This window comes from Equus asinus, chromosome 1 (genome assembly GCF_041296235.1).
Source record: "Equus asinus isolate D_3611 breed Donkey chromosome 1, EquAss-T2T_v2, whole genome shotgun sequence".
Lineage (NCBI taxonomy): Eukaryota > Metazoa > Chordata > Mammalia > Perissodactyla > Equidae > Equus > Equus asinus.
The window spans coordinates 183903226-183922043 of NC_091790.1; the positions used below are offsets into that span (position 1 = coordinate 183903226).

The 18818-nt window shown below is 46.1% G+C and overlaps 1 protein-coding gene across 1 annotated transcript; it reads left to right on the top strand.

Moving 5' to 3' along the window:
* The first annotated feature begins 433 nt into the window (after positions 1-433).
* Positions 434-15761, top strand: SMKR1 (small lysine rich protein 1). Its single transcript, XM_044774967.2, has 4 exons — positions 434-515; positions 7007-7480; positions 7859-7911; positions 15078-15761. The coding sequence occupies exons 1-4, from the start codon at positions 434-436 to the stop codon at positions 15273-15275; spliced, it is 807 nt and encodes a 268-aa protein (XP_044630902.1). The 3' UTR covers positions 15276-15761.
* Positions 15762-18818: the final 3057 nt, after the last annotated feature.

Sequence of the window (18818 nt, forward strand, 5' to 3'; positions counted from 1 at the left end):
CAATCTGAAACATAATTTCCCAACAGCAGTTCTTCTGACTATTCAGATTCCCAGATCCTGTAAATGTAATGAGATTGTGCCTGAGTGGGCTGTGGGGAGGTGTTCAGGCTGTTTGTTCCTTTAGTAATTAGCCAGATTTAAATTTTAAAAAACAGGATTTTAAATTTTTACTTTTATGTTATAGAAAAGAAAATAACCAAAATCTTTCTAAGGAACTGCAAGAGTACAAAAATCATCCCACCTCTCTGCTCAGACACCTTTGGTGACAGTGACTTCCTTACTAAATAAGAGCACCATCTGTCCCCTTGCCTCCAAGTGGAAACATTACTTTGAACATTCTGTAACTTTTTGTTCAAATGCTTAATGGAGCTGGCAGAACAAAGATCTTCCATGAGGACACCTATGAGAGTATATCTTCACCTCAAGATACAAGATGTATTACCCAGAAAGGCCATACAACATAATGGTTCAGATTGAGGGTGCTGGACCCAACTTGGTGAGTTCTTATATCCTTGGTGAGTTATTATATCAGCTGTGTGATAAGCGACAAGTTATTTCATCTCTCCTTCATTTCATCATGCCTCAGATTCCTCCTCAGTAAACTTGGGATAATAACACCTACCTTTTAGAGTTGTAAGAATTAAATGAGTCAATATGCATATAGTGCTTAGAATAATGCTTGCTAAACATGAGTGTTCAATAATCGCTGGTTATTACTTCCCACTTCAATCCCCTACCTATTAAGGAATCTTCTAGCAAGAATAATAAATAGCATTGTAATTTTCTAGCTCAGAGATTGGCAAACTACAGCCAAAATCTGACCCACCAACAGTTTTTATACAGCCTATGAGCTAAGAAGGGTTTTTACTTTCTTAAATGGTTGGGAAAAAAATCCATAGAAGAAAAATATTTTATGGCACATGAAAATTCTATGAAATTCAAATTTCAGTTTCCATAATAGTTTTATTGCAACACAGCCAGGCTCATTCTTTTGTCTGACTATAAATGCTTTCATTCTACGTCAGCAGAGTTGAGTGGTTGCAAGAGGACATAAGGCCTGCAAAGCAAGAGTTTCACTCTCTGAGTTTGCCAACCCCTGCTTTGGATAATTTCTTCTCCTGAGTCTGCCCTAGCTGGTCTTACTGCACCCCAAGGTTCTCTCTGTGAGGACCCCAGTGGCTGACCAGAAGAAATTACCTACAATGAACATTTCATTTTTTCTGTAACTTCCTCTTCAGTATTAGGGCTGTAATGGGTACAGTGAAAGCAGTGCTATACTGTTGAACTTAATGTGATAAAAAGAAAAAGGAAAGAAGGCAAGCACCCACCACCAGAGTAGGGAGGAAATAGGAATTTTTAAATATAACTTCTAAGAATGATAGTGATAGAATATTCTAAGTTTGAATATTCTAAGAATGTATGCTTCCATTCTGGTAATATTATACTTTTTTTAAAGAACAGCACAGTTAGTGTTACTATTTATAAAGAAGGCATAAGGATGTGCACTCATAAACATAAAATTAACTAATGCTGTTCCAATGTGAGTTTGAATAGTTACCTAAATTTAACATCATCTTCCAGTTTACACAGGAAGGTTTGTTCAGTTCTTGTAGAATAAACAAATCTATCTTACATCCTAAACATTAAGTGATTCTTAGGTGGGCAGGTATTTAAGAAAAATGCATATGTTGTCAATGACATTTTCTTTTGATTCTAACAGTAACGTGAGCTCTGAGTTACAACGAAGTCTGCTTTTCAGCCCCACACCTCGGCAGCCCTCCTCCCCTCCCTGCAGGTCAATGCTAAGGCTGCCTCCAGTGCGAAGGCTGAAGATCCACTTGGTCAATGGAAAATGGTGGTGCAAATGAAGTTGTTCTGATTGTCACTAGAGCATTCATTTTATGTCCCACCTGTCCACTGACAAAGCATACTTTCTTGTGCTTTATATCTTTCTTTTTCAGCTTTCTTGAGGTATAATTGACAAGTAAAATAATAATATATTTAAAGTGTACAATGTGATGATTTGACATACGTTTACACTATGAAAGGATTCCCACAAGTGAGTTAACGCATCTCTCACCTCACATTCCCCCCACTTTTTTTGGTGAGAACATTTTAAGTTCCACTCTCAGCAAATTTCAATTACACAATACAGTATTATCAACTATAGTCACCATGTTATACATTAGATCCTCACACCTTATTCATCTTATAACCAAAAATTGTAGCCTTTTACCCCAACTCTCCCCACCCCATTTCCCCCACCCCCCAACTTTCTATCTTTTAAAGTAAGGCTTACCGGAAATACTTTGAATTCACAAAGCACTTTCACATTCATTCTATCATTATCACCATTATAGTAAACCACAGCAAAAAAGCGAAGCTCAGAGAGTTGCCCAAAATTGCATAACTAGTAAGTAGTGAGGCTGAGCCTTGAACCCATATCTTCTGGTCTCAAGTCCAGGACACCTTCCTGAATGATTTTAGTGTTGAACACCACAGGCTGGACAGACAGACAGAGCTCGCTTTGACTCTGCTTGTGTGAACTTGGGTGAGTTACTCTCTCTGACCTCATGTGCAAATTGGAGAACATAACAGCTCACACTGGTTATAGTGATATGATAATGCCATGATGTGTGCAAGTGCTCAGCAAGGTGGCTGAAATTAGCCCTCCTTCAACGTTAACTATTATTTGCAGTAAGAAATGATGAAGGTCTAGTCTAAAATGATGAGGATGTCAAGGGAAGGCTTGATACAAGAGAATTTCGAGTGGATGCTCAGACCTTGGACTTATTATTCAAGATGGAGAGAAATGAGGCAGAGATGACAAAGGGCATTAGACTAGACCAGCATTGCCACGGACAGTGGAAACTTAGAGGCTGACATGAAAGTGAGATGGGTTAAGTCCAGGGAATAATGGGACCTGAGGACTGGAGCTCAGATGGAGCCCATTCTTTCACAACAGAGACTGTGTCATCCCAAGAGAGGTAGTCACCGACATTAGATGAGCCATCCTGTGAGGAAACACAGGGAGAATGGCAGAGGGCTGAGGACTGAACTTTGAGATCAGCCAACACTTGGAGTACAGCAAGAGGCAGATAGGCATGAGATGACTAAGTGAGGTCAGGATGAGCAAGGAGTATAGTGCACGTCTCCAAAACAAGTGGGGAGACTTAAGAGAAGGAGGGGAGAGGAGCAACCTTAAGTCAGGCTCAGAGGTCAATGAACGAAGAAGTTGCTGGGCTTGGCAGAATGAAGGGGATAATACTTCCCGCTGAATCATGAAAATTATTCCATTAATGTCTCTCATTACTGCCATGTCGTACAAAGATGAGCCTAAAAGAGGTTGCTCACTGTAGAGAAGAGGAAACAAGTAAACATATCTAACTATGGTCCAGATAAGTGCAATGCCAGAGGCCTAGGCTGACTTTAATGGGCACAAAGCATTCATAGTGATTAATGAGCTCACAGAGATGGTACAGTTTGTGCTGGGCCTTGAAGGTTGAATAGGCTTTTGACGGGCAAGGAGGAAAAGGCATTCCAGATAAAGGACTGTGTAAAGCAAAGGCTAGAAGGTATGAGATGCAACAAGTCCCAGAGACTGAGGACTTTGGCAAAAAGAAGGTGTGTAGGGCCAGTGAGAGTAAATAAAGCTAGAAATGCAGATTGAGGCAAGATTTTGAAAGGCCATAAATACCATACCAAGTTCTTTACCTTGTTGGAAATAGTCATTGAAAGTTTTTTAAAATGAGTGAGACATGATTAAATCTATGCTTTAGAAAGAGAACCAGGATGGAATGCAGAAGCCTGAGAGATAGCAGGGCCGGTACAGACCTGAACATGGGTGGTGTCTGGGGAACAGGAGAATGAGAGGGCGCAAAGGGTGCCTGGACCCAATTCCAATGCCTCTGTGTGTCTGTGTGTGTGTGTGTCTGTGTGTGTGCACATGCACGCGCGCGCGTGCTTCTCCCTATCAACAAGCAGTTCTTGGAAACCACTAGGGCGTCTGAGAATTCAACTCAATTCTGGCACTATTTACCCAGAGATAGAATCAGACTCCACAGGTAAAGGGCTCAGTCCCACAGAACGCCCTCCACTTCAGATGCCAGTCACAAGCCCAGGTTGTTACCTGTATGTCTGACCCAAAGGCTATGAATCAGAGGTTCCCACACCCACTCCCTGGGTTTGATTAAGTCACTAGAATGGCCCACAGAATTCAGGAAAACCCTTTTATTCACTAGATTACCAATGTATTACAAAGGATACGAATTGAAAGCCAGATAAGAGATACATAGGGCGAGGTCTTGAACAAAGTAATTTTTGTTTGTTTGATGTTTGTGGAGCTTGGGGCCCTGCACAGTGGTACGAGGAAGTGTTCTGGTTCCTCAACATGGAAGGTTTCTGAAAAAGGGCCGAGGAGCTGTCCTTGTGGGTTTTTATGGAGGTTTCATTACGTAGTTATGATTGACTAAGTCATTGGCCACTGACAATTGATTCAACCCCAAGACTCCCTTCTCCTCCCTGGAAACCAGGGGGTGGGACTGAAAGTTCTAATCTTCTGATCACAGGGCTATTTCTCCTGGCAACCAGCCCCCTAACTAGGGTGGGGTCCAAAAGTCACCTTCATTAATATAACAAAAGTCACCTTTATGGCTCTCCTCATTTAGGAAATTGAAATTCCCAGGGGTTGGGAGCTGTGACACAGGAATTGTGGACAAAGACCAAATATATATGAGAAATATATTTTGGTCATCTGAATGACCAAATATATACTTCTTATAAATCACAATATCACGGAGGGGAAAAGGGCAGTTCTTTAGAGAGAGATGGCTTGACAAGGAGTCAAGGAGGGCACATCAGCAGGTTTGAGCCTGGGTGACTGGACACAGGTGATACCATCCACAGACATAACTCAGGAGGCAGCTCAGGTAGGTGTGGGTGAGAGAAAGCTCTGGATCTGAGGAGAGAGGGAGGCATCAAAGGTGACTAGTTTATAGTTGAGTACCTAGATGGCTGCTGATGCCATTATCCAAAACGAAAAGAGATGCACACTGGCTATGAGAAATGTTCGACTTTAGATATGGTAAGGCTGAGGCTCCTAAGAGCTGACATTTTAAAATCAACTTTATGGAGGTATAATTAATGTATAATAAACCATTCATTTGAAGCATATAATGAATTTTGACAAATGCATACACTTGTGCAGGGCCACCTTCATGGGCATGTGACCAGTGGTCACACAGGATGCTACTCTCAGAAGGGCCCTGTGCTTGGAGTTTAATGCTATGAGTTCTCAGTCTTGAAATTCTTAATAATTTTATGTTTGAATTTGTGTTCTGTGAATGAAATCCAGTGGGACAATGGATGATGTCGGGGGGAGGGGCTTGGAGCCTGAGCTCCTGCTGAGTTTCATCTCCCGTCACTCCCAAAACGCCAGCACACGGAGAGAGCAACACATGACATCTCAGCCATCAGGATGCAGGTGCTAAGCATCCCCCAGCACAGATGTTTCGCTTCCTCGGAGGTCACTCATGTGGGGTGGCAGCCTGTGGGAAGGGAAGATACCTGAGAAAAGACGTGTCCTTGTTCCCCAAAACAACATTAACTAGCAAATAAAAACAGCATCATAGATAGGTTGATAGAGACCACAGAAAAAGGCAAAAGTTTGATAACTTAGTACCTTTAGTGGCATTTTTTTCTTATTTCCCCATATTTTCATTTTGCATTGAGCCATGCAAATTATGTAGCCAGTACTGTACTGGTGTAACTACCACCACAATCAAGATGCAGAATTTTTCCATCACACCCAAAGTTTCCTCTTAACCCTTTGCAGAGTCACCCCCCAATCACAGGTCTGCTTTTGAGACAGCTGAATTGGAGGTTCAGGGCTCTGGACCGCCAATGTGGAATTCAAGAAAAGCAGGGCTAGAACCGATTTGGGAGTGACCTGGATAGGGGTTAACCTGAGAGAGTGGTGATGACTGGAAGAAGTGTAAGCAGGAAGTGCGGGCTGCCCCCATCCAGAAATTAAGAGAGGGGCCAGCAGAGGAGAAAGCCCAGGCAGAGGGCAGGAGAATTTGCCACATCAAGCGCATATGGACTCATGAAAAAATTACCAGACAAATGAAAAGTAGCTGGAACTTGGGTTTGCTTTGCTGATGAAGGATTAGGGAAAGCATATATATGAGAACCTGGTACGTAAATACTCCCCTTTGGAAGCCAGGTTATCAATCAAAAGAAGGCAAACAAAAAGCACCTTTTCCTTGCTCCGGGAGGCTTTCAGGACCCCATCCCTGCTTCCCCATTTCAGTCTCCTCCTCCTGCCTTGGGCCTGCAATGTCCTGTCCCCTGATCTGGGCATAGTTGACTATCATCCAAATGTCAGTTTAAAGCTCATCAGAGATACCTTCCCCACTCACCAACCTAAAAAGGCACCCAGCCCTCACATCAGTTTAATACACCCAATGTAAGACACCTGTCACACCTATCATTTTTAATGTCTGCCATGTCACCCGTTTTGACACCCCCCCCAAAAACAAAACAAAACAAAAAGAACGATGACTTTGTCTTAATCAGAGCTGAATTCCCAAGGCCTAGAACTGAGTGTCAGGCACATGATACATGATCGATAACCGCTGTATAAAAAGGAATAAGAGGGCCTGGCCGGGTGGCATAATAGTTAAGTCCACCCGCTCCCCTTAGGTGGCCTGGTTGGCAGCCCAGATCCCAGGCGTGGACCTATACACGGCTTATCAAGCCATACTGTGGCGGAGTCCCACATACAGAATAGAGGAAGACTGGCACAGAAGTTAGCTCAGGGCCAATCTTCCTCACCAAAAATAATTAAAAATAAAAAAAGTTATGAGTCTTAAAAAGGAGTGAGAGTCCTGCTCCCACACCGTGTTCTTCCCCTGCAGGGAGGAGGCGGTCAGGACGAACCCGCAAGGCTGGAAGCGGAACTGCACCCACTCTGTCTTTTCTCGCCTAATCCCACGCGGGATATAAGAACTTCTTTCCAGGCCCTTTTACAAAACATTCTGTAAAGTTTGTACCGTTACAGGCTCTTTTACAAACATTTCCCCCCACGTTATTCTCACTTCAACCCTCAAAGGCTTTATCTCATTTTCAAAAAAAGGTCATGAGGTCTTCTATGACTTCTCCAAGGCCAGCCAGCGAGCGGTCGAGTGCACACCGGGGTCGGCCCGCTCCACGGCCGGCTCCACCCCCGCCGAGCACAGCCCGCCGCCGGCCCTCGCCGGGTCCCGCGCCCGGACGCCCCAACTCGGACGCCCCAGCGCGGAGCGGGGCTCTGCGCTCGCAGCCGGCGGCGCCGGCCTCGGGGAAGCGGCCCAGCCAGCGGCGCGGCCAGCAGGGGGCGAGAAGGACGTTCGCAGGGAGGCAGTGCCGGTGCCAGGGCGTGTGCTGCGGCGGCCCGGCTCGGCTCAACGTCTGGACGCCAGGCGCGGTGTCCCGGCAACGGGTAAACAGTGCGTGGCCCTGCCCGGCGCGCGCCGCCCGGCGTTTGTGCGCGCGGCCCGCCGGCGCCCGCGAGCGCGGAGTACCCCCGGCCCCGCGGAGTCATCGCCGGGCGGCGCGCAGCCCGCCGCCTGGGGTGCAGCGGCTGCCGGAGCCCCGCGTGGCGGCAGCTTGGTGGCTGGCTGCCCCCTGATCCCGCCGGGCTCCGCTGAGCGTCTCGGCCTCCTGGCGCGGCGGCGCGGGAGCCGGTCCTGAGAAGCGTGGCGAGATCCCGGGCCCGCGGCGGTTCGCGGGCGAGGCGCGGGGAGGAAGCCCGGGGCGCGGCGGGAATGGGCGCCGTCCCCGGGTGATGCGAAGAACTGGATCTATCTCCTTGTTTCAGGATTGGGAACCCATGCCACGCTCACCTGCTCAACTGAGAAAGGAGTTACCATGGTAATACGCGTCTTGTTTAAGTAGAAGAGGTTCCGGGGCTCTAGTCGAGTTAGTTTCATGCCGTCCTGCCTCGTAGAGGCTCGCTTTACTAGGATTTGGTACCCACGCCTTCATCTCCTCTCGTGGTGGTTGGTGTCCAGCTCAGTGATCCGGACGCTTGGGGTAAAGATGAGGGCCGAGGGGGTTTCCCAGGTGTCCTGCGCACTCCGGCGGGACAGCCGCAGCAGAATCAGGCTAAGCCCTGTTTGTGAGATAGCTGTTTATTCCGTTGGTTCTGTGAGCCACTTTCACACCCAGAAGATGGTTTCTATGTGGGAAATAAAGAGGCTGGTATATTGATGTGGACTCCAGGGCGCCAGTACCTGCTATGCCGACAGCGACTGGCCCAGGCACTTGGCTACTGCCGCCCGCCCTGGGTCCCGTGCGGGATTCTTTGCGGATTAAGGAGGTAGAAAGTGAGCCCTGAGGCAACCCGCACGGCCCGCCCTGGAGAGTGAGTCTCTCTTCCAACCCCAGTTTGAGGAAAGGCTTTGGAGGAGAGCTTGGGTTCAGGGAGTTCTTGCCTTTTATGCCCAGGAAAGCTCGCAACATCCTTACAGCCATCTCACCTCCAAGTCGCCTGCCAGGTCGCTCTCTGAATCTCATAGCTCCATTCCCAACTTCCGCCCCCCCCCCCCCCGAGTTTCTCCACCAGAGAGCGTCTTCAAACTGCGTTCAAAAGCTAGCTCTTTTAACCACTACCCTCTCTGCGCTTCCCAATGGCACGTTCATTCTCCTGGCCTCCAACTCACAAGCCTTGCTGTTGTTCCTCAGCCCTCCTCCAGTCTCTGGCAACCTGCTTTCGCCGCCGCTGCCCGGGTCCTGCCCTCCTTTCCACCCGCCTGGCTTCTGGCAGTAGCCCACTACCTCGCTGCCCAGGGGCTGTCCATCTCCTTTGTCCTCCTTCCCTGACAGTTTGATCGTCCAGAATGCCTGTGACCTTGTAACCCCCACCCCAGGTCCTCAGGGACTTTTACTGTGTCAGTACTGCTCTGCTTGAACTTGGGGCTCAGAGTCCTTGGTAAAAGGGCCTCAACCTCTTAAGCTTTATCTACAGTATTCTCTGCTTTTTTTTTTTTAAATTGAAGCGTGGTTGATATACCAAATCCTGTTCTCTGCTTAAAAAAAAAAACCCAAAAACATCCCACCCTCGACCCACATTCTTCTGGAAGCCTCCGGCACCTGCCTCATCTCGAGCTGTCGATCTACTTTTCTTCAAGATCGACCCAGCTCAGAAGTACTTCCTGCTGCCCTATTGCTCCCCAAGCGCCCATAGCCCTCTGCCCTTCGCCAAGCTTTGCCTTAGTTCTCACCCCCACTTGACTGCAGTGTAGAAAAGTGTTTGGTAAATCTCTGTGTTCCTTCCGGTTCATTGCCTGTAAAAGCACTAAATGAATCTCTCTTGATATAAAGTGAGAGTCCTGCCGGGGTTACTTCACCTGGTTGATATCGCCATTTCTTTCAGAGCTCAGGGAACTGAAGCAGAATGGCTTAATAAAGCCGTTTAAGTTACTGGCTTCCCACTGCTCCTTGTGTAAAAGGTCAAACACCTTAGCTTCCAAGGCCTGCAGGCCAGAGTTGCACCCTGCCTGTTTTCCAACCTCAGCTCCTCTCACTAACCGCCTTGGTTGCCTGTGGGCTGGCCACATTGACCTTTTTTTTGATCCCTTCAACTGTGCATGTTTTCACCAGCCTCAGAGCCTTTGCACATGCTGTTTGCTCTGCATGGGAATTCCCTGCCCCTCAGCCCACAGACCACTTTCAGGAACCCTCTTCCTTCCCATCCCAGACCAGTCTCTCCCTGCCCTTCCTATGTCCTCATAATGCCACATGCCCTGGGTTCTTCCTTCGCAGCATAGTTGGTGAGTATATGTGTTTGTGATTAGGTAACTAGTATCTTTCTCCCTCACTAGACTGTAAGTCTCATGAGGACAGGAGCCCAGATTTGCTTTGCTCTCCATCTAACACAGGGCTTGGTGCACAGTAGGTATTTTTAAAATATTTGTTGAATGAATGAAGGAGACATCTTAAAATTCAGAAAAGCAGAAATCTATACTTGCTTTCTAAATCCTGGGTCTGCGTTGTATCTGAGTTGCAATTTATTCACTCAGCAAATATTTATTCATCCCTACTGTGTGCCGGACATTGGTCTAGGTCCTGGGATTTCAGCGGTGAGCTCATAGACAAAACCTCTGGTGAGGGAAACATACAATAAAGACATAAACAAAAAAAATATTGTTAAATAGTGAAGAGTGTTTAGGGTAGGAGGTAGAGAGTGATGCTGCTGGGAGGGTTGTCAGGAGACCATCTATATCTCCTCCACCTTTTGCCTGGGACAGTCCCTGTTTCTGTTTGTTGAAGTGTCTTGGTTTGGGCAATAAATGATATGGTCAGCCTAGTCATAGATAGAATATAGACATGGTGTCTGGGAGGTTTTCTAAAGAGGTGATACTTGGGCAGTGATCAGCACAAAGAGAAGAAATACATTGTGTCCCCTGTGAAGGTCTGCAGGAAGAGGAGGCAGCAGGAGGAGCTTGGCAAGTTCGGGGACTGGAAGGCAGGCCTGCGTGGCTGGAGCCAGGGGGTCCTCACTAAGGCCTTTGGCGGGTGTTAAGTCAGGTGCTGCGTGTTCTGAGACCAGGAACAGCCAAGAGCTACAGAGTGGCCTAGAACCAGCCAACTGGCTCCGAAACTGAAAATTTCCACCCTCTTACAATAATTTCTTAATAGATTTATTGAGTTACAATTGATGTATAACAAATTGCACATATTTAAATATACAATTGGATAACTTTGGTATACGTATGCACCCCTTAAGCCATCACCACATTTTAGATAATAAACATGTTGATCACCCCCAAAAGTTTCCTTGTGCTCCTCTGTACTCATTCCTTTTCTCTTGCCCCTCCCTGCGCCTCGGCATTCCTCTCCCACACAACCACTGAGCTGTTCTCTGTCTCTGTAGGTTGGTTTGTAATTGCTAGGATTTTATATCTATGGGGTCATACAGTATGTATTTTTTTTTTTTGGTCTGGATTCTTCCACTTTTTAGTTCTTTTGAAATTCACCTATGTTGTAGCATGTATCAATAGTTAGTCTTTTTTCATTGCTGAGTAGTATTCCATTGTGTGGTTAGACCATTTGCCCACTGTTGGTTTATCCATTCACCCACTCACAGACTTTTGGGTTGTTTCCAGTTTTTAGCTATTAAAAGTTAAAGCTACTATGAACATTTGTGTGTAAGTCTTTGAACAGACAGGTGCTTTCATTTCTCTTGGTAAATGCCTAAGAGTGGAATGGCTGGATCATATATGGTAGGTGTGTGTTTAATCACTTAAAAAAACTGCCAAACTGTTTTCCGAAGTGGCTCTGTCATCTTAGATTTCTACCAGCAGTGTGTGAGACTTCTATTTCCTCCACATCCTCACCAGCACTTGCTGTGGTCGGTCTTTTTAACTTGAGCCATTCTAAGAAGTATGTGGCCATATCTCATTGTGGTTTTAACTGCGTTTTCCTAATGACTTGATGTTGAGTATCTTTTCATGTGCTTCTTGGCCATCTGTAGATCTTCTCTGGGGAACTGTCTAAATCTTTTGACCATTTTTTATTGGGTTGTTTTCTTACTGTGTTTCAAGAGTTCCTTATTCTGGATATAAAGCCTTTATCAGATAAATGATTTACAAGTATTTTCTCTCAATTTGTGGCTTGGCTTTTCATTCTCTTAACAATATCTTTTTAAGAGCACAAGTTTTTTATTTTTATTATTTTTAAATTTTATTTATTTGTTTATTTATTTTTTGAGAAAGATTAGTCCTCAGCTAACTACTGCCAATCCTCCTCTGTTTGCTGAGGAAGACTGGCCCTGAGCTAACATCTGTGCCCATCTTCCTCTACTTTATATGTGGGACGCCTACCACAGCATGGCTTTTACCAAGCAGTGCCATGTCTGCACCCGGGATCCAAACTGGTGAACCCCGGGCTGCCGAGAAGCGGAACGTGTGAACTTAACCGCTGCACCCCCGGGCCAGCCCCCAAGTTTTTTATTTTGATGGTGAATTTATCAATTTTTTTCTTTCATGGGTTGTGCTTTTGGTGTCATATCCAAGCAATCTTTGCCTACCCCAGGGTCACAAAGTTTTCCTCCTATATTTTCTTCTAGAAGTTTTATCATTTTTGGGTTTATATTTAGGTCTATTTTGAGTTAATTTTTGTATGTGATGCAAGTGTGGATTGAGTTTTCTTTTTTAGCAAATGGATATTCATTATTCCAGCACCATTTGTTATAAAAATTATCCTTGCTCCACTGAATTGCTTTGGCACTTTTGTTGAAAATCAGATGTTCATATATGTGTGTATCTATTTCTGGGCTCTTTATTCTGTTCCATTGATCTATTTGTCTATCTTGACACCAATGCCACGATGTCTGGATACTGTAACTTTGTAATAATTCTTGAAATAAAGTAGTATTAGTCCTTCAACTTTGTTCTTCTTTTTCAAAGTCCTTTGCATTTCATATGAATTTTAGGATCTTCTACAAAAAGATGAGAACTTTGAATAAAAATGTCAAACCTCTATCCTATGTCCTTTGAATTTCCATATGAATTTTAGAATCAGTTTGCCAATTTCTACAAAAAGATGAGAACTTTGAATAAAAATGTCAAACTTTTGTGTGAATTTTAGTTCTCAAACCATTTTAGAGATTAAAACCCACAATTTTTTTTGAGGTTATGGCAGGTAAGTCAAGTGTGGTTGACATGCAAAAAAGTATAAAATTGGAAAGAAAGCCAAGACCCAAATCTTTAAGAGCTTCTGGCAGGGCACACCCCCAGCCCGGGGGCTGTTTCATCAGGAGATGTCCTTATCACATGGGCCTTCCTATTGTTTCTTTTCATTTGGATTTCCTCACAGAAGCCAGACCACTTCTCCTCTTCATTTCTGGGTTTTGTATCTAGGAATTTACTCCGTTTCACTTAACAAAAATGCATGTTAATGTTTTTAACGCATTGACTCTTTCTCTTTGTTTAGCTCGGGACATTTTTAAAGTGAGATGCTATGAACAGGACGTCTACTTTATACAAATATTTAGCCTTTGCAGGCGTCCCTGATAAGTTATACATTCCTGTCCCTTTCCTAGAAGAGACACTTTCTAAATAATACGCTTCCGTTGGTTATTTTCCCTGTGGGTGGATCCGAGGACAGAGAGAAGTCAACTCAGGTTGTGCAGCTCTAGCAAAGATTCGGAGCCTTTTTAGTCCCTGCTGAGGATAACATCAGTTCCTTTCCCCCCCACCCCCCCAGGGCAGTGGCATGGCGGCACAGCTGTGGCAGGAGCACAGGCGATGAGCCTGGTGGATGCTGGTTTGCACTGTGACCTTGCTCTGCCCCTGCTTTTCCATTTTTAAGACGGGAAAAAATACCTACTGACGCGGGGTGGGTGAGCCGAGGAGTCGAAAGAAAGATTTCTTGGACTCTCAAGATCTGGCAGTAGTGCTCTTTTATTTAGAGAATAGTGTAGCATGGGGACAGGACCCATGGGCAGTCAGGCTGCTGCGTGGGGACAGGGCCCACGGGCAGTCAGAGATGCTGCTGGCATGGGGAGCTGCTGCTGCCGCTGCTGGCATGGGGACAGGACCCATGGGCAGGCAGAGCTGGTGCGTGGGGACAGGACCCACGGGCAGTCAGAGCTCCTGCTGCTGCCCCGAGTTGAGGGTTAGGGCTAATTTTATAAGGCATGGGTATGTGAATCATCTCTTTACAAGACAAAGGAAAGAACATGAAAAAAAGTTAAAATGGTATCAGTGCAGGTGGGGTCTGGTCATTGGGTGATCCCATGATTTTTAGACAAGAATCAAATCAGATTAAGTAAAGGTTAGAAAGGTTAGAAGCCACCACCCTAAATCAGTTACATGAGATTGCCAGACAGCAATCAACTTAAGTTCTTGCCTTCCCCATTAAGAGTTTCTAGGGACAAGGTCGTCTCCCTTCTTCTTCCTGGTACAGAGAGGGAGGCACCTTTTACAGATAGAGATTTACCTTACAAATGTAAATGTGTCCCAACAAGGGCAAGTTCCATTCCCCAGAGCCTCCTTCCCTGTCCCAGTTTATCGAAAGCAATCAGCCCAAAACAATCCCAATGCCAAAGAGACATATCTTGGGGTGGCCAATTTCAGGTCCCTACAAGGTCATCCCCCCTTCCTTCACAAATGCAAATATCTCTCAAAGAGCAAGCAAATTCCAAACCTAGGAGCTTGCTTCTCATCTGCAGTTTTTTAAAATTAACCAGCCTGAAATCCTCATCATAAACCATTTTAAAATTAACCAGCCTAAAAATCCTCATCACCTACCTTCCTTGAAATACAGCTCTGAGGATTAGCGGTGATAGAGTGATGGCAACAATCCTTTATCGAGTGCTTACTTCATGTCAGACACTGTGCTAAGCGCCTCACATCCGTGTCTCAGTCCTCATGACTATGAGGCGCAGACCACCACATAACAAGGGTCAAAATATATATTTGCATCCTGTTTGTCTAAAAGGTTTTGAACTGAAGTTTTATTATGAAAGTTTCCATACATACACAAAAATAGAATAGTAAAATGAATCCCCATATATCCATTTCTCGGATTCAGAAATTATCAGGATTTTGCCACATTTGCTTCATCTGTCCTTTTTTGGGGGTGGGGAGGGGGAAGCTACAGTATTTTAAAGCAAATCTCAGACCTTCTTTCACTTCATTCCTAGAGATTTTAGTGTGCATCTCTGAAAAGTGTAAACATTTTCTTCCGTTACCCAAGGCCATTATCAGACCTAACAGAATGAATAGTTCCTTGATATTATCACATTTCCCCAATTGCCTAAACAATGTCTTTACAGCTTGTTTGTTCCAATTAGAATAGAGACAAGGTCCACACATTGCATGAGGTTTGGGTCTCTTTTAATCTGGGGTGCTCGATACACGTGTGTTCAGTTAAATTGCATGTGACTTCTCCTACTCTGTGCAAAAGTTTTTTTGGTGACAGTTCTTTCCTTTTAGGAAATTTTTTTTCTTAAGTTCAGTAGGAAATGTTGAAAATTATGTCAAAGCTATAAAAGCTAATTTTCGCCCCGTGTATATACTTGTCTTTCAAAGCCAGGTAAAGAGAAGAGAGGAACAGGCCGGGGCAAGTCTCACGGGAAGAAGCAGAAGAAACCTGAGGTGGACATCCTGAGCCCAGCCGCCATGCTCAACCTGTACTACATTGCCCACAACGTCGCCGACTGCCTCCAGCTGCGCGGCTTCCGGTGGCCCGGCGCTCCCAAGGCAAAGAAGGGGAAAGCCAAGACTTAAAGGATGGCATTGCACAGCGTAGCTCTGTTACAAAGAACATAACATGGGGAAGAGAAATCGGGCTATTACAACCACTGCAAGCAAAATAGACTTTCCTGCAGATCACTTGAGATGCAAGCTAAGTGTGCTTTTCTAAGTGTGATAGTTAAGGATAAAGAAATGCACGTTACTTCCTCCGCTAAATCCAGGTATGGTTCGCCACTTTGGTTTTTCAGAAGTCAAGGGGAAAAAAGTCTGAGTAATTCCTACGCGGCGTGGTGGAATTGAGAGGACTCTAAAAACTGATTGTAATTTGGGGTCAGAATTAAACCTTGCTCTCCAGAGGCAGTTCTAGCTTGCATGAGTTGTTTTCTTTTGCCAAAGGGGCTTTGTTATTTAGAGAAGACATGGCAAAAAGCACAGGATTTGCTTATGAACATCTCCCTCGGGAACTGTTTTCTTTCCCCGTCTTTTTCAAGAAAAATAATAAATATCTTGTTTCTGTAATTTTCTTCTCAGCAGTCTGACTCTTGTCTGATTTGAATTCGCCGCAGATACCAGTGGTGACTGAGATTGTCGCTGTGCTCTGGCCTTGCTGGGGCGTGTAAACAAGTGAGGCCAAGAGCTGACAGCAGTCAGTGGTTGGGGTGCAGGGGGAAGGGAGCAAGTGAGCACTCACCCCTCTTCTATTTCACCTGACTCTTCTCCCTCTTCTCGATGTTCTCTACACATCTTCTTCCCACCTTCTGCAGGCTCCCTTTTAAACTTGGCTGACCCTGAGTTATGGAATTGGCGCTAGGAATTTACCAAGGGCATTCTGCTGATATTCCAGGATCTCCCTCACCTGTGAGGAGGCACCTAAGAGAGAAAACTGCAGTTCTTTCTCCTCGCCCAAAAGGCCCAAACACCCCAAATGTGACACTTGGAGGGAAAGACATTTTTCAGTGTAAACACCATCTCTGAATCACTTGGCATCCCGTCCCTGCTCCTGCTCTGGCTCCAGACACGTGTGGTCATCACTGCCCCCCAACACACACACTGACACCTGCCCTGTTGTCTCCATTCACAGCTGTGAGCCCGAAGATGACTTCTGTAGGCAGCACCTGTCTGAGGATGCTCTGGTTTGTCTGACTGACTTATAATGAAGCCGCAGGTTGCCTTGTGCGGATCTCAAAGATTCATGGAGCTTGCTAAGGGAGGCTGCAACCCAGGACTCAGGAATTCATACATAGCAGAGAAAGAAGGAAGTTACGTGAAACTCTGTACTAGAGAAGTGGGGGGACCGGCCCAGTGGTGCAGCAGTTAAGTCCGCACGTTCCGCTTCGGCGGCCTAGGGTCTGCCAGTTCGGATCCCGGCTTGGCATGCCATGCTGTGGTAGGCATCCCACATATAAAGTAGAGCAAGATGGGCATGGATGTTAGCTCAGGGCCAGTCTTCCTCAGCAAAAAGAGGAGGATTGGTGGCAGATGTTAGCTCAGGGCTAATCTTCCTCAAAAAAAAAAAGAGAAGTGGGGTGCTCGTAACGCAGGTGAATTTGTTGGGGATGACATTCGTCTGGCTGGACCGTCTGTGCAGAGTCGGTGTGAGCCCTTGGCTGGTTGCCAGAGGAGCTCTCGCTCCCTTGGGTGAAGGTTGGTGCTCCTCCTAACCTGAAGGGGAGCCTTTCTGTTCTCTGTCTGCAGGCTTTGGAAACGGGGAGCACCTGCCCACTCTGCTCAAGGCTGCTGGGCTGGATCCAAGCGCTTTCTGTTTGGGAACACACTATCTAGTTCAGTCCTTCTCAAACTTGAACGTGTATCATGGTCACCTGGAGGACTTGTCAAAGCACAGATTGCTGGACCCCATCCTTAGGAAGGGTGGGGTTCGAGACTCTGCATTTCTGCTAAGCTTCCAGGTTAAGCTGCTGCCGCTGGACCACACACTTGGAGAAGCAGTGCTCCGCTTGATGCTGCCTAAGCAGGTGCCAAAAGTGTGGTTGAGTCTTTGATATTGTAGGATGTCTGAGGCCCTTCTCTGCACCGCTTGGGTTCAGGAGCTCGTATTTCAGCAGTCGTGTTCATTGGGACTTTGGGGAGGTGGCCCTCGCAGAGCATCCTTCTGATCTCATTCACAGCTCCGATAACATCATTTATGGGACTATGGAGACATGACAGTCAGCAGACATCTCCAGGAAAAGGAGAGCATCTGGAAGGGGAAATGCTTTCTTCTTCTGAGATGGTTAAGTGATGAGCAGAGAGGATTGTAAGCACTGGAATAGAGGAACTGCTAGTCCAATTCGATGAGGCATGGTGTACTCAGTTTTGCACCCAGTTTTTAACAGAGTAACTGAAGGCTGTTTTAGCCACATGCTCATTACAACCCTGGGGTTCTGAGAGAAGCCATTAGGAATCCCGAATTAAATAGCTACGGTGGTGTTATAGTATATGACACAAACTATCACATACAAGCTACATAAAAGTTGACGCATTTTACTTTGAGAGAAATTAAGTTTTTTTGGTGAAACACCACATGAGGCCAACAGATGTGCAATCCCGTTATGGAGCTACAGTCTTGAGGGAGATCGGGGGTGAGTGTCACTGGATACAGCTATGAGAATATATGCCATATAATACCAGCACGTGTCCAACATGCAGCTGGTGCAGACTGAAGACCTGAATGTTTTATTGATTTAATTGCAATTAATTTAAATTTAAATGACCACATGTAGCTGGTGGCCATTGTGTTGGACAGCACAGAATTACCTATGACAGGATTTGACCCAGTTGGGGAAGGAGAGGGGCAGGCAGATGTTGCCAGGGGAGTGATGTTGGAGTTGAGAGTGAAGAGGAGCAGGCAGGTTACTAAGAAGCTAATGAAGACCTACTGATTTGTATTCTTGCTGTTGTTTTCTTTTTCAAGAGGGCCTCCAAGCTTTAGGACCCCCAAAACCTGGATCTGCCCCAGGAAAGCATTAACTGGGACTCAACTAGGCAGGGGGCAGAGCGTGTGCAAAGGCAGGAGGGAGCATGGCAGGTCACAGGAACTGAACAAGAGCACAGAGGGCGGGTGGGAGGCATGAGATGAGAACCTTGGGGGTCCTAGTGGACCCCTTGGAGCCAGAGTCCAAGTCAGTGCCAAGGAGCTCGGCAGCAGTGTGAATTCCCACTCCTGTGCCCCTTGCAGAGAGACCACCTATTCTGCAAGCTGCGACACTTTATCCTTCCTCCAGGCTCTATATCTTTTCTCTCCTCCTGAGTTCTGCTTGCTCAGGTTTTCTATGACTCCAGCTCTCCTTCGTGGTCTCTTCCTGTGCTTCCTTGGAGTGTCAGCTTCCTAAGTGCCTTGTCCTCTGGGTCTTCACAGCAGAGAGACGCTGACAGACCCACCTCGTCTTACAATGGACCGGGCTCTGTTGTCGCAGCCAGTGGATGAGCTGTCAGGGACTCCCGCTGGTCCCCTCCCCTGGGCCTGAGGGTGGAACAAGTATCACTGGTCGGGTGTAACTACACATGGACATAGGATGACTCTTGGTGGGGGTGTCGTGTGCGGTTGACAGGAATGCTTTCTTTCCCTCCAGCTGTAAT

What these genes read in the sequence shown, in the direction of transcription:
- SMKR1 (XM_044774967.2), top strand. Translation starts at nt 434, where the DNA reads ATGTATTACCCAGAAAGGCCATACAACATAATGGTTCAGATTGAGGGT. An exon ending in GGTGAGTTCTTATATCCTTG is followed by an intron (nt 516 to 7,006) that starts GTGAGTTATTAT and finishes GCGGGATATAAG; the next exon opens with AACTTCTTTCCAGGCCCTTT. An exon ending in CTGAGAAAGGAGTTACCATG is followed by an intron (nt 7,912 to 15,077) that starts GTAATACGCGTC and finishes TGTCTTTCAAAG; the next exon opens with CCAGGTAAAGAGAAGAGAGG.